The sequence below is a fragment of the Clinocottus analis genome, unplaced genomic scaffold (genome assembly GCF_023055335.1).
Source record: "Clinocottus analis isolate CAN_PGR_092001 unplaced genomic scaffold, fCliAna1.0.p SCAF_1, whole genome shotgun sequence".
Lineage (NCBI taxonomy): Eukaryota > Metazoa > Chordata > Actinopteri > Perciformes > Cottidae > Clinocottus > Clinocottus analis.
In genome coordinates, this window is record NW_027175820.1 from 18,560,230 (window position 1) to 18,582,380 (window position 22,151).

General features: G+C 43.3%; 1 protein-coding gene across 2 annotated transcripts in view; it reads right to left on the minus strand.

Annotated features, from left to right (window-relative positions):
* cd276 (CD276 molecule) overlaps nucleotides 1–21,535 on the minus strand; it is a 64,275-nt gene extending 42,740 nt beyond the window's left edge. For both annotated transcript variants that reach the window (XR_011077361.1, XM_068574005.1), the window contains exons 1-4: nucleotides 21,293–21,535; nucleotides 15,979–16,074; nucleotides 4,887–5,237; nucleotides 2,520–2,816 (exon numbers count right to left, since the gene is read on the minus strand). Coding sequence is in view for 1 of the 2 variants with exons in the window: in XM_068574005.1 (XP_068430106.1) it covers nucleotides 2,520–2,816; nucleotides 4,887–5,237; nucleotides 15,979–16,024 (694 nt within the window). In the remaining variant the exon portion in view is untranslated. The remainder of the gene's footprint in view (nucleotides 1–2,519; nucleotides 2,817–4,886; nucleotides 5,238–15,978; nucleotides 16,075–21,292) is intronic.
* Between the last annotated feature and the right edge of the window lie 616 nt (nucleotides 21,536–22,151).

A 22,151-nucleotide genomic window follows, 5' to 3' on the forward strand; every position in this document is an offset into this window, starting at 1 on the left:
GAAGAGTTCTGCTGGGTCAAAATTAATTACAGAAGCTGTTAAGCACACACCAGCTGTTGTAAACAAATGCAAATACATTTTCACTCCAAACAAGCCCCCTTGTAGCACGGCACACAAAATACCGTGAATCTTTACCAACGACTAAGGCCATCATGGAGAAGGTTTTTCCCCAGTTCATTTGTGGATTGGCTCCTTTCGCAGTCGCTCTTTCAATCTTTACTTCATCGCACTTCAATAAATCAATGTTTTTTTGGCCGGGCATCTCTTTCATTCGGAATTTTGCTCTCAGACTCTTTCTTTGACTAGATCTGTTTGGACCGAGTCCTTTTATTTTTTGAAGTTAGGGGAACAGGAGGACCATAACACTGAGTAAAGGAAATGACAATCAAAGCCTGTCTGCACGGCTCTGATCCTTTCAGTATTAGTGCTGTGATTACTATTTTATATTTTCTATAAAATGTTTTTGAAAAATGGTAAAATTGAAGGCGACCTGTCAATGTCAAAATGTCTTGTTCTGCCCATTTATATTCAGTTTACATTATGTATGACAAAAACAAACATAAAATTGCAGCATGAAGAAGGAAAAAACAGGGCATGGAGGATCTGGTCCAGGTGATAACCTTATCAGTAAACTGTACTACACAATCAGGGACTCATAGGCAATGCAAGGTGTTTGTTATACACATTAAACAGTATAAAGCTTTAGAAGCACAGCACACAGTAGGTGGTTACTGTAGAAGACAGCTTTTGGGTTGCACATCAAGAAGGAAGGAGAAGAATGCTGTCAATCCATCACTCACAGGGAGTTTAGACTCGTGTCCTCTCCCTGGAGTGATTCAACCACTGAGAGCTATTGTCACACTGGCTATGACAATGTGAACGATAGAACGCCTGTTCTCCACGCGGCACGGCACAGCAGGCCATTAATGCTGACAGGGAGTCATAACTGTTTGTCGTTACTTTGTATACCAAAGAGAGATGACAGACATTGGACTATGATGACATTATTGCATCTCTACAGACTAAGTCAAGTCAATCATGTTTTGTGCTGTCAAGCCATCCAATAAGAATATAGTAAGATGATTCAACTTTGGTATATAACTAACTGTTTCTGGCTATGTTGGATTGTCAAAGTTCCCACTATTGAGGAATCAACATGCGTAGTTAAATGGTTTTGTTTTAAACCCGACGGGATTGAAGAAAAGGAAAGAAAAAAATTGAAAAGTCAGTGTCACTGATTCACAATGACTCGAAGACAGAAATGCATGACTATTTAAATTACCCATTCAGATGACTCAATCAACGTTTTTTTTTTTCTCAAAATGAGAGTCTCATTTGTAGAGGGGAAATAGAGGAGACAAAAAAAATGAAGACTGGAGGTAATACAAAGATCATATCAATTTCAACCAAACTTGAAGAAGTGCATCAATCTGGCAAAGGTCAAAGGGTAATAGCAGCCACAGACTATTTTACCACAGGTTCCTCGCAGTCATATTTCATTCTCACTATGTGTTTAATGCCTTTCCACTACCCCAATGGCCCCTCTGACTGGTTATCTTTGCTGTTTTCAAAGAGGCCAACCAAACTGTTAGAAAGGCCAACCTCCCTCAGCCGTCCAGCAAGCCTGACTTGCCAATCGGCCATCCTGTTTCCAGACAGCACAGTCATTTCCCAGCCCAGTGGAGCAGCACTCCCTGACCTCTGCCTCGACCTCCGCCTCAACAGCCCGAGTTCCAGCACCAGCTCCAGCCCAGAGAGCAGGCACAGGCCACCTCTACTTATTTATGAGCCATTTCACACAGTGCTGCTCCCATTAGAGACCCAGCCTTGGCCCACCTTACACGACACTCTCCTTGCACTTAACACATATAGTACACCAGCAGGACCAGGGGGACATGGGCACTGGGCGGTGGGTAGGTTGAGGAGACCAATAGATCTATCACATATAGGTACCGTCGCACGGCCAACATCAAACAATCAAGAGAATGACAAACATATCAATCTACTCCTTAGTTGGCAAACACTTCCTGCGGACAGCTGCTACGAGACCAATCACTCCATCTAGCACAATCTTTTGTCTTTCGTTTATTACTGTATTGCATTTTCAAATATGTAATGACTCTCCTGAGGGAAATGATCACCCACTGATCTAATTTAACGATGCAAAATAACCGGTGGGTTTCGCTTTTTGAACCATAATTGGACATTTCATTATTTCTCATTCATTTTGTTAGAGCTGAACTGTTATTCAAAGCAGGAAACAGAAAGGCAAAGAACAAAGTCTCAACAGCATGCAATTTGATTGATGGATTGATTCACAAAAGCATGGCAGACCTTAATAAGAAACTCTGCTTATGCATGACTGAAAACAAAATTAGCCCGAGTTGGTAACATTCTGAAACTACAGGAAGCCAGTAAATATTAGCTTGTTTACTTTTCACCCGAATGAAGGTGACAGCGTTGATTGAAAGACCTGGGAGCTACTTAATGGAGAAAGAGCGATGGAAACCAACACCCACCTGTGATCGTGACAAAGGCGTAGCCCTCCTCGCCCAGCAGTGGATTGATCAGTCCGCAGCTGTAGGTGCTATTGGGCTCCAGCACAACTGTCAGCACGCTGGTCATAGTGAACAGCCCTTCCTCATTGGCCACCAGCGAAGTGGTGATGTTGTCTGTCAGGTTGCGCCCGCCCCCATCTTGCCATATCACGCCGGCTTCAGGATAGCCACCGTAGGCCACACAGGTCAGGGCCACCTCGTCGCCTGGTCGCAGGTTGGATTCAGACTCTAAAGTCACCACAGGCTTGGAGTATGGGGCTGCACCCAAAGCAAGGAAGAGGAGGAGGAGGTGGAAGAGGGGGGAGGAAAATAGGTATGGGGTGGGTGAGGATGGAGAGGGGATAAGGGAACAGCAGACACATACGGCATTTAGTTAAAGTCTCTGCAGTGAGAGTCACCCTGGGAACTGTTTGACATGATTCCCATTAAATTCTTAATTATATTTAGGGAGCTTAGCATAACACAGTGCTTAAGATCCTACAGACATCAACAGCATCTGTGGCACATCCTGATGCTGCATCCTTCCACTCTTAATGCCGCTCTCGCTAGAGACCCGACGCACTGAGCCACTCCCAGAAAGGGAATACGGTGGACGGCAGTAGGCGGAGGTGGACGGGCCTGGGATGAAACCGCCAGGCTCCAAAATTTGGGGCGACTCAGCGGATACCATGGAAAAGAGCCTAGAGGGGTGGAGGTGAGGGGTGAATTGTCCGCCTCGGCTGAAATCACGCTTCTTCAATCCCTTGAGCTGAAACACGAGTATTGAGGTGGTGGAGAAATAGGCTGCTGTATTCCCAGAGCCAATCATTGCACAGCAAACAATGGGGTGGAGCTGAAGGCGAGATGAAATAAGTTTGACTGAGCTGCTTTTTGAAAAGTCCCCCTTGAAAAGGGGACTCTCAACACAAAGACGGATTTAGCGTGATACACACTAACTTCGCCAGCTGTCCATTTGACTGACAGGCAGATATCCATCGAGGGATCCTTTCATTTTCTTCCAGCACAGCATGAAGAAAGTCTACAATGCTAACTGTAAACCTTGGCTAAAAATAGAACATCTATAAATCTAATGCATAAAATTGAACCAATTTGTCAATGTTGGAGACATTGTTTTCTTTTTCCCAAGCCAGGAGGGTAAAAAATGTTATTCATTAACACTGCCTAATGCACATCCATCCTTGGAGAATACAGGAACAATCTCACAACAGATATAGAAATGGGAGAGGGAAGGAAATGCACACAGTATCATTATAAATAAATAAAAGGCTCTCAGCTGTGAAGGCGAGAGATGTAGTCACACAGCAGAGAAGATGTTAGTGATGGCTGATTGACCGTAACAACAGCTAATAATCAAAGTTAGCAGATATTGACCATGACAGACCACAAACAGTGCTTATTGACCAAAAACACTGCTCAACAGCCCTGAGGAAACTATTTATCACCTACACACGGTGAGTAGAGGAAATTATCATGAATCACTATCTCCATAGGTAATTGTATATTACATTTTACTGCATACTATTAGTACGTCTGTATAAGTGCTGAGGTCAAATCACTTTTAATACAATCAATTTAAGTGTAAAGTGAAACTACGACACAAACATTAGGCCATGAAAGAGCATATATATATGTGTTCATGGGAACATTTTAATTATCCTGCACTTTAAAACAATAAACCTGTGTGTGTCTGTGTGTGTGTGTGTGTGTGTGTGTGTGTGTGTGTGTGTGTGTGTGTGTGTGTGTGTGTGTGTGTGTGTGTGTGTGTGTGTGTGTGTGTGGAAAAAAAAACTGAGGGTGTGGAGATTAAAAGATACGGGCCGCTACAAGGCAGGAGAAGCCAAACTAAATTATGCTAATAGGTTGCATCATGGGAGATGTAGACGTTTTTAGACTTTAACCCTTACCACGACACTGACTAAAGGTCAAGATTTAAGGGCTTACAATTTTTTAATGTGTCTCTTGTGAATACCCTAACTTTATGAAAGTGCTATACTAAATTACGTGAATGTTCCTTTCAACAAAAGGGAATTGATACAAACAAATCAGGCTGTCAGTAATTATCTTATCATCAATTCATCTCTGACTCATGTTTCTTTATTGCTCAAGTCATCATTTATCTATCAAATTACAGGACATTTTGAGAAATCTAAATAATGAGTTTAAGGTGGCATGTTTTGTGACTTTTCTTTCCTGAATAAAATGACTCATTCACTGCGAAAGATAACTTGTGAATGTGTGTATCCATTTCCTATGAGCCACTGGCCATGAGTGACCGTGTGCATGTCAATCGTGTTCTCCACGTGTCATGGACGTCACAGCTGGACTCACCGGCCACCTGCAGCAGCAAAGCAGCGCTGTCGTAGTCCTGCACCCTGATGAAGCAGGTATAGCTGCCTTCATCCGCCACCACCACCCTGTTGAGCAGGAGCGAAGCGTTGCCGAGGCCCAGCTGAGCGGGGAATAGGCTGGTACGGTTGGCGAATCTCTCGGCCTGGTCCGCCACCTGGTCGCGTCCCTCCCAGTACTCGTGCACACCGCGCTTGGTGTCGGTCAGCTGCCAGAAGACGCTCAGATCAGACACGTTGAAGGGGTTGGTGTGGGTGAAGGAACAGTTGAGGGTGGCATCGCTGCCGTACAGCGCCACCACCGGCTGCTCTGGGACTTGCACTTCCATCACGGCTAGAAGAGAGGAGGTGGGGGGATATGAGTCATGTTAATTAGAAGATGAACGCTTGAATTGAATAACAGAATAATTGTGTTTGTCTTTACTGCGAGAGAGGCATGTTAGAAAATGTCCGGTAAACTGTGACGTCAAAATATAATGAATGACTTGGTGCTCTAAATTAGAAAATAAATAGTGTTAGTAAATACCATTTTGGCCAAGTGTAGTATAAACATACAGCCTTCATTCAGTGTGCTGTGTTCAAATGTGATAGATGGAAATCTACTGAAATTTGAATACCTAAAAAAAAAAGAAAGAAATCAATGCAGTATTTTGAAAATATATGCTGTGGCTGCTTTAGAAACATCCACTCTGTTTGTGCAGCATGTTTGTGCAGCGTGTTTGTGCGGCGCAGGTGAGGCAGGATGAAGGCGCGGGGTAAGAAGAGGAGGGATCTGGCGGTAAGCATTAGGACTTTGTTTGCGTTCCTATAGGCTTTGCCTCCTGACGATGGCTCAGTGTGCTGAAACTCAGCAATGAAAGCACCAACATCTGTATAGCTTTAGAGAAATTGTTAGTTAAATGCAAAAAGAAAAAAAAACACATGTTAGGGTGGAGGGGGACATAACTTTCTAGAATACCTGCCTTCGTGGGAATAAAAGGTGACTCTGCTTCTCTCCAAACACTTCTGCTCACAGGCAGTAGATCTTTCTGTGCATCTGTGCTTATGCATCTGTGTGAGTGTGTGTGTGTGTGTGTGTGTGCGTGTGTGTGTGTGTGTGTGTGTGTGCATGCGCATGCTTGTGTGTATTGTTTGTCTAGACTAGGCCAAGAGCAAAGAGTACACTGCATAATCATTCTGAATTAGTCACCATCTCAGGCAGTCCAGAGTACATCCATACTATTCTCAAGAGTCAGCATTCTCCATTGATCTCTGCCTGCTCTTATACATCTCGGAGACACTCATCAGTATCACAGGGGAGAAAAAAGCCAGCTGGCCCCTGGAGCAATACACTCTACTTTATGCTCAGCCTCTCTAATTGTTATAATCACAGTGGCATTTTAGCCTCCTTACCCCTTTTTGAGCTCTGTCGATCACACAGCCTGCATCGATGTTGAATTGCTGCGGAGGAGATTTGACTGACTCCTTCTCCTATTAACAACAAACAAGTCTTTCATCTGAGAAGGTTCATATATGACGGAGTATTGCTAAGTCAAGGCAGACCTATTTTCAATCACATTCAGCCCTTCCCAGCGAGGTAGTCCCTCCACATACAACCTGCTCGTCTGCAGGAACACTGCCACCTACTGGCCAACTCCACAAGTGCAGAAGGTGGAACAGGAAAATGCACAGATCGCTGTACAAATACCACATGAATGTCCCATCTAAATCAGGGCCGGAACTGCTCTGAAACTGCCTTCCAGAGTGAAAAGAGTATTTTAAATCAAAACCATTTAATAGTCACGGACCCTTTAAGACTTCATTTTTTCCTCCACAAGTATTGTTTCAAATAAAAATAGAAGCAGGATACATCGAGGAAACAATCATGGGGTAAAAATGATGCTCTGCAATTTTGACCTGGGGCGAATCAAAGCCTCCACATCGACCGAGTGCCAACCACACAACAATTATCTGACCCCCATGGCGGCAACAGTAGAGGTTTTTACAAAAGCTCTCTTGGTGCTGCAGGGCTTTTCCATTGCCCGTATTGTGCCCACATTCACTCCGCTGGGCTACAGCACGGCAAACAATCCAGAAGAGTTATCAGGACAAAGCATGAGAGGAGCGGGCGGCATTGTGCCGCCATCAAAAGGGTTAACCGAGCAAATTTCTGGAGTGTGTATTTATCCTGTCTTTGGAGGTGGCCCAACCTTTGCGATAATGAATAGGTCGCTGGTGTTTTTTGTCAGAGTGGAGGGTCAGTGACAGCCCTCTCTTAGACATGCATGTTGAAGGAGGAGGAGAGAGAGCAATTAAATCACTCCCGAGCAGCCTGGGATGACTCACACCACTGAGTTCGTACGGGAAGGGGGAAGGCAAGGGAGGGAAACCGAGAGAAAGAGGCGAGCGTCGACCTCACACTTAAAGATAATATCTGGAAACAAGCCAAGGGAGAGGCTGTGGTGCAGCCTCACACACTAATCCCTCAACACAGACCAAAGCCATGTCAGAGAGGAGAAAGAGATAGAAACTCCCCTTTTAAATTCCACATCACTTCACTCAGTGCTTCTTTAACCAGTGACCTACCACAAGCTCCCAAGGCCCTGCGAGGACACAGCTCGACACGGGGCCCTTGTGTAGAGAACGATCTGCACTTGGAGAGAGAATTCAAGGGGAGCGTTTTGCAACGCATCGAAGGGATTGGACAGGAGAGGAGGGCAAGCAAGGCCAGCTGACGTCATGGAAAGCGCACATGATGTCCTATTCGTCAGAGGTGAAATACCACAAGCCAAAGTGAATCACTGCGAACTTGGCTGTTTTTGATCTGCCGCCGTGAACAGCGCGCTCCGTGTAGCAGCCGCGCGTTTGATCGTCTCTCCTTGGGTCGGCTCTCGACATGAAAACACATGCATTCTCGAAAGAGACAAGTGTGAGTAGCGGAGGTGAAAGATTACTACACGAGTGGTCTTCGGTGAGGGGGGCCGGGCAGCACCTTGTAGCCAGGCCCGCGGTGTCTTCTCAGGGGTAAGTGGGGATCTCACCTCTCCCTTCTCCCTCCCGATAAAGAGATGCTCAGAAGCCATAGAGGGCAGGCTGGGAGACGTCAGGCTGTGGGGATTTACACACTGCACTTTGTGTTTATGGGCCTCAGCTCTGTTTGAGTGCCTGCGAGACAGAGACGGGCACTTTCACAGCCGACATGAAATAAACTCATTACAGCCTTAGCGAGCGCTGGCAACGGGCCCCGCTTAGCAGCTAGACAGAGGGCTGGCTAGAAAAGGCTGCGAGTGATCTTCACACTGCTCTCCATTCTACTTTCAAGACGCCACGCCACCTTGTCACCATCAAACCTCCTTCCATCTTGCTTTCCCCGGGTCTGCGTGCCATGGGTGTTGCTGGATTTGCCTCTACGTTGTTATTTGTATCGTGAACTGATGCAAGCTGGGCAAGTGGGGTGAGCGGATGGGGGCCGAGTGTGAGACAGCGTACGTAGGATGCAAGCAGACAGCAGATAGGAGGATCACAGCTTTTAGAGGGGAGGGTGCTTGCTGTGTGACTCACAAGGCTGTGGGTAAATAAACTCACATCACCCTCGCAGATGTATATGTACCTGACAGGGTAGGTGAGTGCATAAGCACTTACAATTACAGTATGCGCACAGAATCACAGAACTGGACTGAAATTATTCGCCCTCAGCTGTCAATCTCTGCAGTTGTTTGACCGATATTGTGTGCACTTCTTAAATAAGACAAATCTAATGGTTTTACAATCGCGCAAACTTTGATCTAACCCAAACAGATGATATCTAAAGCTCAGGTGCAGCTCAGATTCTCTGTACTTCACGAAAATAACGACATACAGGAAGTGAGTAGCTACTGTATGGACCTGACATGACGTAAGCTAAGTGGTAAGGTAAGTAGGTCAGTGCCTCCTTACCGAGCACACTTAAGCTGTGACCATTAGCAGGCCTTTTTCACGGCAGACATTTTAACACAGCAAGAGAGCTGTAGTAATAATGACTCTATAACGGCTACGTACCATTAAACCCTCATTCTGGGGCACTGGAATTGTGGCAAAGCCTACTGGGACACTAGCATATTAATCAGCAACCAATCAAATATTTGTAAGTCTGTCGATCCATAGATGTTTTATTCATTGAACATATACCATATTACTTTAAAATATCAACCATTTCAGCGGAAGACATGGTAGACTTTCAATGAAAAGAGTTATTAGGATCAATCTTTTTACATGGCTTGTGCTGAATTTGTATTGTGTTTGTATCACAGTACATTTCCCCTAAAGGGTTGTGTACATTGTCGTAGATGCCTGGGTTATCATTGTATTATTGTTTTTCAGCAGCTTTATACATTGTAAAACTCTGATGAAAACATGAAAAGGTACTCAACAAAAACAAAGATGGATGCGTAGAAAATGTGCTAAAATTAACCGAATGAACATGGACTCATACTATGCTCAGAAGCAAGCATCCAAGAGAGCGATATGAATCGACAGACCACAAGTGACTAACCAGATGGATACAAATTCAGCCGCGCTGCACAATATTGTAAATAAGACTTTCTAAAGTGTGGACTGAAAAGTAACTCACTTTCGTCTTGTCCCTCACTCACAAATGTGCATTGCAGGCAGGCAAATGAGTGGCACAGCAGAATGCGCAGAGAGTTGCAGCCTTATTGCATTTACTCATTTTACACAATCCTCCTGACTTCTTATCCTGCAGGCCCATACGCAAGTCAAGCAAAAGCACACATTTTCTCTCACGTCTCCTCACAGCGTATCGCATACAAACAAGCAAACACACAAACGATGCCAATGGACACAGAGATTGACAACAAAAATGTAAGTATGAAAGAATAAATGTTATGAGCTTGGGGGTGACAATAGTGAGTTGGAAAACTGTGCATTTAACAGGGTTTTGGCAGCAATATGACTGGTTGGAACATACTCAGGACATAAAAGGACAGCGGAGAGGTGGATAATGCTGCAAGCGATTTACTGATCGCTTGTTGCTTTTTTTTTCTCCCCCACTGTGGAGACTGGTTACATTTAGGATACGCTAGCTGACATGAAAATCAACTTTCTATGGCCACATTTCAAGCCCACAATACTCAAATTAAATCAAACTGTTGATCACTGCTAAAGTCTATCAGCTTATCCCTTCTGGGAAAACAAACACACAAAAAAGAATCGCGCTCGTGCCAGAAATGATCAGTTCTGTGTAAGTTAAATTCAGGTTATTTCAGCTTTTCTGCTTTTGTTTATTAACTTAACAATTTGAGAGCAACAGCTTTGCACTTTGCGTAGGGGCCTTCGTCTTCCTGAAAAAAGGAAACGGGTACAAGTACAAGTGTGAGTTAGCATTGCCTTATATCTGCAGTATCAGTGGCATCAGTCCCAAAAAACTCAGAACAATATCCAGTCGTACACACACACACACACACACACACACACACACACACACACACACACACACACACACACACACACACACACAATTTCATGCAGAAACAGACACAGGGCAGAGAAGGCATTGATATTCCACACCTGCATGACTTCTGACAGCTCCACAGCAACACACTGTCTGAGGAATTGGACACGAGGTGCTCTGACACTACAATGGAGATGCTGTTACAAAGCTGCTCTGGAGCAGAGAGGTTCCCATCAGCATGACCGGCAACAGCCAAATAAACAAAAACACACTTGTACGCAGCACTAGAACACAAGTACACAAGGCGACACACACACACACACACACACACACACACACACACACACACACGCACACACAATAGGCAAGTAGATCTATTCAAGTTAGTAATTTAGTCATTTCTACAGCTATCTGCAAGGATTATTTTCAAAATGTACTACCTTCAGATGCGATTCATATACTAACAGCACACATGAAGACATTTGAACTTGCATTTCAATATTAAACTCATGGCCTTCCAGCTCACTAAGAAATACAATTTCACTTAAAGCCACACAAAGATTAGCGCCCCGCAGCCTCTCCACATCGAGGTACAAATGGTGACTCAATAAGAGACAGTGACCAGTGAGTTATTCACCCAATCAGTGCCGTCATTTGTTAAATACAATAAGTACACGTTTAAAAGGGTCTTGTTTAAACCCTGTGACATGGAAGGAAGAATAACTATAATTTCACATAAACACTTACACACACACACAAAAAGAAATTTGAGCACAAGCATTGGGGGGGACAATATTGACAGAGCAAAGTAAACAGGTACAATACTAACACACTGCAATGACAGCGGCGTTCAGTCAGACAAGAAGGAGAGATATGCTTTTACAACACTGCCCCCCTCTGGTGAAGAATGCAACTGCAGCTCAACACATTTTCACTCTGGCCATTTTGCACCACCTGAACATCAAAGGTTTTTTGCTCAAAGGATCTGTGAGCTCTTTCAAACAGATTATTCTTATGATATAACCAATCCCTGTAAAAGTACGAGGGGAAAGCTAGCTTTTGATTTCATGCTGTCAGTAGCAGATGTATATGTCCATAATACCACCATTCATCAAAAGAAAATGCATCTGGAAAACATTAACATGGGAGTGTGTGTATGGTGTGCACGATTTGGTCTGAAATTAGCAACCTGAAAAAAGAGCCTGTGTCTTCAGCAGGTTTTTTTTTCTCTTCTTCCAAAATGGCATCTCAGTTGGAAGAGGCACACTATGGATGAGATTAAGTGAGACTTCAAGCCTTCTGCGGTGTAAAGAGGTCACTTTCAACATTAAGCTCTGAACATAATCTCTTCCTCCCCCATTTCTGCTCGAGGAACTCATAATGGAGTGTGAGTGCCCTCACTCTGGGAGAGATACAGGTGATGGCAGATAGGGAAGACAAGGACTCTGCCTTGCTTATTTTCAGCAATGTCATAAATCAAGATGGGACTCACTTTTCTCCATTTCTTTTTTTTTTCTTGCTTTGTTTCTTGCTCCCTATCTCTGCTCCCTCTGTCTTGCTTCCTTCATAGATGTATGCCATCTCATTTCCCTCCCCAATAACCTGTTAATGGGCTCCGGCGGTCAGATAACATGGCCGGCTGAAGAACAGCAGGAAGATAAGGACAAGTGTCGGGCCTAAAACCTGAGAGACAAAAGAGCCTTTGATGAGCGGGAGGCCGGTGACAGAAAGGGGAGGAGCGGTGTGGTGCGAAAATGAAGCATCGCAAGGTCGCAGGAGGGTCATGATGTCAGGTCTGACCTGAGTGCAGCTAATTCTGTCCACATCCTGTACACATGACATCTAGTGCACTTCTGTCCATCCTGGGAGAGGGATGGTCTTCTGTTGCACTCCCTAAGGTTTCTTCCCTTTTTCCAATGTGAAGTCAGAGGACAGAGAATGTCATATGTGTACTGATTGTAAAGCCCTCTAAGGCACAATTGTAAATATGGGCTATACAAAATAAATTGAATAGAATTTCTCATACGGCATACATACACACTAAGGTCATCATTGCAGAAGACCAAGAAAGAGTTGATGAGGAAGAAGAAAAAGGAATCTTTTTTCTTTCTGATCCCCCTGATGAGACGTATTTTCCATCTGCTGTCTTGGGAAAGAACTTTTTGAGCTCTTTCACGGGTTCACATCCTTTGCTGACTCATGGTTTCATGCCGCAGGAGCGATGCGAGGTTATGCATCGGGTGAGTTCGTCGCCAGCTGTGCGTCGTCTCGATGACAGAGCCTGACATCACCGCCGCCACAGCCACCAAGGCAACACCCTGGAGGTGGGCGTCTCCCTGTGTCAGCTGACGTGACGCTTTGTCAGCGAGTCAGCGGCTGTGATGCCTTCCAAGCACGGATCAGCATCGGTTCAACCCATTCATCACAGCCCACTAGGCACTACAGCAGAACCCGCATATGGCTCCGGGGCCCCTCTTCTCCCTCCAGAACTGCAATCTCGGCATATTAACCGTATCAATGTTTTAACGATCCCAGGAGTCGGAATTTTTCAGGACTTGTTGAAATAATCATGAGGCGCTTGTTGGGTAATGCACTCGGTTTCAATGAGCGCACTGTGAGAAACGTAGAGCTGGCGAACGGTGAGACAAGAGGCGAGCCACCAGAGACCGGTCATTATGCATGCAGTGCGGCGAAACCAATCTTTGTTGAGCCTGTCCTCGATTGTTTTTAAAAGGATACTTCACTCGGACGCAATCAAATTAGCCAGAACATCACAGATATGGGGTAATAACCCTAAATTGAATTTCTGCACACGCTAAAGTGTCCCCCTCTCTCTCTCTGCGGAATCAATTGCTGTGAAGAGAAAGGAGGAGGACTGGGAGAGGGCATTCGTAGTTAGCAGACCTTTAAAAAGTACACCAGAGATGCAGGCGTGAGCGGGTCTCTGTTCACGCTCCGGAGCCCGTGCCATATTGTGTGCCTGCTGACTACTACGCTTGATGCAATCTATCCAATTATGCTAATTAATTTGAATTACCTTACAGCTCCCATCGCTGGGAGTGAAATTGGGTCAGCGTTCTGTTTTTTTTGTTTTGTTGCATTTGCGTGAAACACAATTTCACTTTCATTGTTTGGGTGCTCGGGCCGCCCGGCGGCTGAGCCGACCGAACAGAGACTGACAACAACGAGCAATTAGCTCGACGGCCTCCTGTCAGCTCTGCCGCTGGCTGTGTGCAGCGCTGGAGAGAGCCGAGGAAGCTACTGTACCCAGCTACTTGTTCAGTCATTACTGTACATATGCAATGGCATTTCACACATTTTGCTGACATTTGTAACCACTCTGGGTTGAATAATGAGCGCGGTAAGAAATAAACCGAAAGTCCTTATGAGCGAGCAGCAGGGTCAGTGGTCAAAGCCGGAGTGGGCTGCGCGTCGTTCTTATACTTTCTGCATCCGCAATAGTGCATTTCAGCACAAACGCAAACCACCCCTTACAGGCGAGCCTCTTCGCTGCTGCAGTGACACAACAGCTGTGCGGTGGTGTATGAGCAACATCAGGGAGAGGTTTCACAGAGAATGATCCATCATCTGACTACCGAGTCAGGATACAGCCGGCAGCTACAGAGACAATGTCGCTTCTGTTGGGATGACAGTGTTATTGTGTGCTTGTCCTTGTGTTTTCCCTCCACAAAACGCTGTTCTCATGATAGGAAGTGTGTTACCAGAGACCACAAGGTGTAATCAGGTCTACTGATATGGGCACTTGCAGGAGTTATTGGAGCAATGACACGGCTGAACACGGGGAAGATTACAGCCAGTAATCCCAGGGAGGGACCCGGAGACCTGGGAGACCCTGAATCATATCGACAGGCGCACACACACACACACACACACACACACACACACACACACACACACACAGCTGCTCAAATAAAGTCGGTAGAGTTTCTGTTTGGGTGAAAGCAGCAAAACATTGGCTGTTAATAAATCAAAGGCAACCAAATTGACCTTTAATTAGTTATCGGATAATTACTGTTGTCATATACAGGTAAAAGAAAATAGGACTGCCTTAATTTGTGTGCCCACAATGTGATCAATTTCGTGTCACCATACTCCAAATATCAATTAACACATAATTTAAAAAAAATGAAGTCGGATTGTTTTGGTCTGCATTGCTCTGAAATGCACCTGAAACTCTTCGAAGCTGTTGGAAATGACACAAAGTAAAATAAGTAGTGTTTTCGTGCCATCACACAATGTCACATGTGTGCAGGCGGTAGCATCAAACCAGACTCTAGCTAATTCACTTAGTGCTCCAGTTAGCAGAGGGAAACTGAATCATTGTGTGAGCTACAATAGCCTATTACCTGTGAGTTAAAGAGCTCCATCAGTCCCCGACACCTCCACCTCCTCTTCCTCCACCTCCTCCTCGCCCTCCTCTTCCCTCCCGGTGAGAGGAGCGAGTTTGCGGCGGCCACATAGCCAGTAATGAGCAGGCCGCAGGCCCATTTGAGCTGGGAGAGAATAGGTCCCTAATGAACCACTGAAGACACTTACGTCCACTGAGTCAAGATGGAAATGTGCCACTGATGGCTGATAGGAGGTTGTGTCAGCTCTACCAGAGAGCAGAAGAGGCAAAAAAAATAGGTGCTTTTGGACAATTAAAGTCATTTGTGAACTTTGTGGTAAGTCTGTAGTATCTAGTATGCACCCTCAGTTTTGGCCTGTAAAAGAAAAAAAGCTGACATCCATCTTCTTATTCAGGCGACTCATTAATATAAAAGGAATAGCATTTGCTATAAGATTTTAATTTACATTATGTGCCAGCCTACACACTGACTGGGAAAAAGGTTGGTGTTGAAATATATGCGCCGTCGATCCCTCTTTTGACATTCCCAATTCCCTTCTTTTATTCACCGTGTCTTGAGACGTTATCAGGCCTGCGCAGGCTCTTTGTCTCTCTTTTATGATGACTCGAGTTTTTCTTCGAGCGCCATTTCAACAGAAGTAAAACTTTGGAGTGTGTGAGTTATGAATCCTCAGTTGCTACATCAACCGTGGTGTTATAAATAAAAGAGGATGACTTCCACACCGCACTCCCTGAGTCACAGCAGAAAAACTGCACTATTAGCACATTTCATCGAGGGCCTCACCCCAGCCTCAAGCTCAATTCCTCACCTGTCTGGAAAAAGGTCAAATCTATTCTGTTTTACAAGCTGAATTATCACAAAAATATATAAAACACACACACAGTTGTAACCCTGTATAAACTCAACTTAGAAATGAAACATGTAATTGTAATTATATAATATATATATAGATATATGTATATATATCTATATATATATATATATATCTATATATATATAGATATATATATATATATAGATATATATATATAAAAGAGTATCTATAAGAATATATATATAAGAATATGTTCTTTGTCAACTTGTCATAGGGTTTATAACTTTTAAAGTATTGGTACAGTATTGTTCAGGCTAGCCTCGATTAAACTGTTGTTTTGCCCAGCGAAGCCTTTGAAGGGGGAAGACTAATCGGCCCCGCAGGGCATATTGTTTATTAACAGGCACTGGCATTTCCCAGTGCGGTGACTCTGATCTAATGGCAGGGCAGAGGAGACACCCACCCATAGCTTGGATGGCCAGCATTGCGGGAAGCAGGAGGGACAGCATGGTCTACCAGGGTGGACTCGAACCGCGGGTCAACTTCTTCAGACACAGCGCTGCAGGGAGAAAGAAACACAGACGTCTGAGGAGGTGGAAGATTGCAATAACATGGAACACAATAACACTGCAAAATAAGACTCGAAGTGGTGGATGGAGGGATGATTAAGATGTGAGACATGAGGCTTGCTTCGTCTCTTAAGTGGGTGGAGTTTGAGATGAATATTTATTTTACACAAAGTCAAATCATTTATTTTAGGTTAACAAATGCATCTGAATTGGATCATTTCAGCCTTTTGTCTGGTCCGCTCCAGGCTTTAGTCTTTCAGAAGGAGTGGAGCTGTGATGACAAAAGGGGACTTCCAAAGTTGACAGGAAACAGCTGAGTCATTTGCTCTGCTTTCTTGAGGGAAAACACTACTTTAAGAGTGAGAAGAGGCCGACAAAACTATACTATCCCGTCTACTTTAAGTCTACTACACATGAAATATTTATGAGATCAGGTCAAAAACTACTACTTATGCACTTTAGATTAAAACTGGAAGTTTTATTTTATTTCGTTGATAGTAAGACATTGTAAGCCAACAGTCAACAATTATAAATGATTGGGTATAACAACAGTACGACAGCAAGGCTGAAAAGAGAATTCACTGCTCCAGTGTCTTGTTTTGTCTATTGCTGTATGATCCACATACTGAACTAAATAGGATTTTTTTTTTATTATACAATATAAAAAAACACAAAACAAATTAGGAAGAATATCTCAAAGCGAGAGAGACACACTGTACATGGATGGATCGCTAAATGCATTGGATGCAAGTGTGCCGAGTACAAAGAAGGAGGAAGAAGACAAAAACAGAGAAGGGAAGATATTAAAAACAAACTCAAAAGCAAATGGAGAATTTCTGCTTCATTGATCTAAACCCACCAATGAACATATCTGGAAAGATCATACGGACCATTTGAGTCACTTGATAGCTTCTCCAGATATCTGTGTTGGGTTATAATGTGCGAGACATTTAAACAGAAAGGAATGCGAGTAATAATCTAACAAAAATTGAGTTGGACAACATTTCTTAGCACCAGAGCACATGGTTCTGCTTCCTTTTTTTTTTTTGTACTCATTTCCTTGTGGTAAATTATCCGTGTCTTCCTGTCAGGCTTTTTTCTCAGTTCCTCTATAAACACCCTGGAACCACGTGGCAATGCCCCGAGAGGCCGTGAAAGCTGGATGAGGAATATCACAGTTGATTAAAGCTTTCAAATAATTCTGGTGACAAATTTGTTGGTTTCATAGAACATTTGACAATCCTGAGGAATAGTTGCTGGACTATGTCTTACTTCTATTAATTCAGTACGGTGTCCACTCAGATTGTGAGTGTGATTGTGTGTGTCAACTGCAACAGCTACTTGTGTTGCTGGTTGGCCTCGTGGTTGGTCAGTGTTACACTGAGGAGTGACTTGCAAACAAAAGATGATGGCGAGTCAACGAGATGACATGGTATTCCATAAATATGAAGAAAATAATCTGATCGTTACAGATAAATGAAGCTACCATCCATCCAAATAATGTAACAGTTTCTATCCTGATATGTGAAAGTGTGTCACTTATAACTAAAGAAGTGGATGTTAAATCTTTAAAGCCACAACGAAGCATCAAAATATAAAAAAATATATATTCTCTCCAAAAATCTGAATAGCGTCTTTCCACCACCATTGTCTTTAGAGTGTAACTGAACGAGTTATTGCATTCAGATAGCAGCATAATGTTCTATTTTTATCCATCTGAACTTTGCAATCCCCTAAGGTTTATACTTACATATCTCACACACACACACATATGTTTTCACGTTTTCCATTTCTTACTCAACATTTACAGTGACCACGTGGCTGTTTCTCAACTGTGATGGCGCTAGCCGCTGTAACGCCCAACCAATCAACAAAAGAGAAATGTTGTGGTTGAACACAAGCTCAGTTCTTTGTTTTCCCCACGTTTCGGACAAAGAGAATCATGTTGAAGTCGTGGAAGGCCGCTTTCAGATCAGTTGGGGCGTTTTATTACTCTGAATGATTATATTGATGTCAGCTGCGGCTCCACCTCCGGCTGAACCAAAACATTTTCCTTTTATGGCTTCAGCAGAGAGGATGTGGGCAGGACTGCAGCTTCATCACTAAGTTTCCATAAAAGAACACTCGCCATTTGCGCTCTGGACTTTTGAAAAGACATTAGCTTGCCGGAGACCAACCCAGCAGAGGCGCTTTTAACACTATCTGATTCTCCCAAGATATTTACCCTCAGAGGGAGAGTATATGGGCTGCTCACTGCACAGGCATTTGAAAATGTGCATAAATATTCAGTGAAGAAAAGACCAGAAGGGGAGAGATTACTGTAAATGTATCTGTTCCGTGTCCTAAGGACAGCATGGACTGAAATGTGCCAACACACCAAACCACAGTCTGACTCTGCCTGTGTTGTCCAGACACCAGGAAGCCATCAAAGGGAGTTTTACTGAATGACTCAAGCACTTTACCGACCCCATGCCAGCAAGTAAACGCTGTATTCTTCCTTTCATTTTACGGTTAAGCTTTAACGATTCACTTCAATGTAAAGGATCAAAACGAGTTGACGAGAACTGAATATATACACAGAATATAATGAGATGAGGTTATGATTATTGAAAGTGGCATTTTTTTTAAAGCTATGTTATGCATCACTATATCTCACCAACATATACTAAATATAGCTGGTTCTTCGGATTCCAATGCTGTTCAAGGAATTGACTAATAACGGTGCTCTCTAAGTTAATGACCATTAAAATGTAAAAGAAGAAGCTTTACAGTCGGAGTGTCTTGAATATCCTTTAGTGATTGGTCGGCAGCTTTTAAACCATAATCACCAGTGTATTTCATTTTGACACTATGCTAAGGATTATTAAGCTTCTTACGGAGGTCAAAGGAAAGAGAAATGACTGTAAAGTATCACAGAACATTAAGATTTACTATTTCGCCACGGTCACTGTACCATTGCAGTATTCTTTCGAGAAATCTGACAGTTTGTCATTTTACTGACACTACTTTTCTTGATTCCATTTTTCTCTTCGATGTCAAGGCCATTCTTAAACACTATTAATATAATGAATCTGACTGACCTTCTGCTCAAATGTCTCATTGGCATATGGCTGGCACCATTGCCAAGCTCCTCAAACCATTGGGAACCATTCAACCCTCGGCTATGGGGACATTTCCAACTTGGAAGATACCGGTTCCATAAAGGACCGCATCATAGGATGCAAGTGAGCCTTTCAAATCCATATGGCAGCGGTGAGGAGAATTTAGAAAGCCCTCGGGTCACTGAATTCACTTCATGGAGGGAAATGTTCCCCAAAGTAGTCAAGTCAATTAGTCAAATTATACATTAGCTCGTCAAACTATAAAGAAAGAAGAGCGCCATAAACTTCAAGGGAGCTTTATAGGTCAGACGTTGTTTGAAAGTTTTACTTAAGAACTTTCTTTTTAACTACTGACAATCAAATGTACCATTCACACTGGCGACTAAGCCATCCATCAGTGCTATACATCAATCTAATAATAGACAAGAATGCAGTATTCGACCGTATACTTGTATCCCACTGATACGTATACAACTGAGGAAGAACATCCTACTTTCGTAAAGCCAAAGGAGCCAATTTAGAGTAACCTTTATCTTACGGCAGCTTGACATATATGTGTAATAATATGGAGATGAAATAATACTATGAACTGTCAAAATGCAATGCAATCACATTCCTGGCACAAAAAGAAAAAGCGAAAGAGCATTGTGCGCCGTGTCAAATAACACCATTATCTCTCCACTGTGTCAGAAATAATTTCCTACACAAGTCCGAACGGCAAATACAACATCATTGGACATTCCACAGGAAGCTGCACCTGCCAGCTGGCCACAGCTGCACTATCATGTGTGATAAGGGCAGCACGAGGCCAGGATAGCTCCTCATTGCAGGCTACAGGATCTCCTATCCTCACGGTTCCCAACCTTTACTGTTTGTGATGGAATAAATAAGCATATAGTTCAGTGGAGCGGAAATCTGTATTTTATATGTAATCTACACTTCTCTGTTTTGTTAATTATGTATTGACCCTTTAGATCTGTTTTGAGAGCCCTTTTTGGGTATTGAACTCAGGTTGGGAACTATTGACCCCAAGCTTATTCTGATTCAGTTTATTTAATCCAAAAACACAGAGAGAGATAAAGAAAGAGAGAGAGAGAGAGAGAGAGAGAGAAGAGAGAGAGAGAGAGAGAGAGAGAGAGAGAGAGAGAGAGAGAGAGAGAGAGAGAGAGAGAGAGAGAGATACTACTTATTTTTTTTACTTATACAAGTTCATATGTTTCGGTGTATGGACTAGGTTATTTCACTAGCTAAACAGGGTTGAGTTTTTAGCGTTCATCAATGAAAAGTAGCCAGATGACATCAATGCTAAAAGCAATAGAATACTTAAGATTAGATAAGAAAATCCTTAATTCGTCTTGCGGTGGGGAAATTTACTAACACGACTATCTTTAAAAAAAAACATAACATCAAGAAATATTTTTGGAAACAAGACTGTACTTTTGAGATTGACATGTGTTACATTTTGACTGATGCTATTTCCTGTTGATCATATGACTTTTGTGACGTCCTAAAATTTTAGGACAAAAAATATCTTAGCAATCATTATATTTCATGGATTTCATGCATAGAGATTGGAGTTGAATTCATATTTTGCAGTGTTAAAGCTTGTTTTTGAGATTTTACCTGATTCATCTTCAATCAACACTCTGCTTGATAATATACTGTTTTGTCCAGATACATCTAATGCATATTTGTGCAAATAATGTACTGAGGGGAATGGGCCTAAATGTGAACGCATAACTGTTCCTCGTGTGTTTGAGTCGTGCACAGATGAACCGCAGTGTTGACTTTATCTCGGACGGGGGCGCTGTCGGCGTCATTCACAGATGTTATTTGCGCCATATTTGTAACTGTATACCTACATTGTAGCTTAGCAAAAACTAAGAAAAAAAATAGCAGACATGACACACAGCCAATGAATGGAGCCAACTATGTGCACCAGCTTTTTCCTTCACTGAGTTCACGGGGTTCTTCTGCTCCCCGCCAGCTGTTGAGCGTCTTTGAGAAATAACCAAAGTTCAAAGTTATCCTTATTCACTCGCCTAGATATGACAACCTCTCTGTTAGCTGTGGCTCTGCTCTAAAACACATTACATTTAAGGCTTACCATGTTAGGAGGGCGAAAGTTAGAAAGCACCAACCATCCAGCGGCGGGGTCTCTGTTCTCTGGGCGGAACAGCCGATGTTATTTCCCAGAGTAGTTCATTCCTTCTCACAACGGAGCGCCACAGAAATGTTGCTGCCGACGTCCTCTCACTTTGTCTTGACGGCGGATAAAAGCTCCTGGGTGTCTTTTCAGAGGGTTTGTTTCATTGCTTTGGGACGGTTCTCCTCAGAAACCCCTCCTTGCTGCTTTGTCCGGCGGTGATGTCATGCCGAGGGGAGAAAACTGACTCGTGAGTCCCGACCCCCCAGTTCAGTTAACCGTTTGTTAACACACCGACGTCTCCCTCGTTTTCCTCCTACAATAAAGTGGACTCTATTATAAATACACGCTTTAAAATACACTGAGCTGGTATGTGGACAGCTAAAACTAGTTTTGCATACTGGAGATGACGTATATTGACTTTCTCATATGGTCCTAAAAACGTATCACTGTAATTGCAGCCGATGCAGTTTATGAAACGCACAGATTTACCTGCCTACGTTTAGTCTCATTAGCCAAAGATTAGACATGATGCCCATACAATTACTGTCTGGAATCCCGTTTGCCCAAGACGTACTGAATTGAGAAAATATTGGGTATGCAGCATGAAAATAAATTGGGAACTTGGTGGTATTTCACTCTTAAAACAAAATATAAAAAGATTACAATTGCCTTGACAGTTGTCTTTGTTCTCTAAAGTAGTGTGTCTGTGTGCGTAAGAGAGGACGGAAAAGGGTGATAATTTAAGATTGTCAAAAATACAATAAAGGACAGGAATAAGTAAAAACTCCTTGGTTTGGATCTTGGATGTGTGACGAAA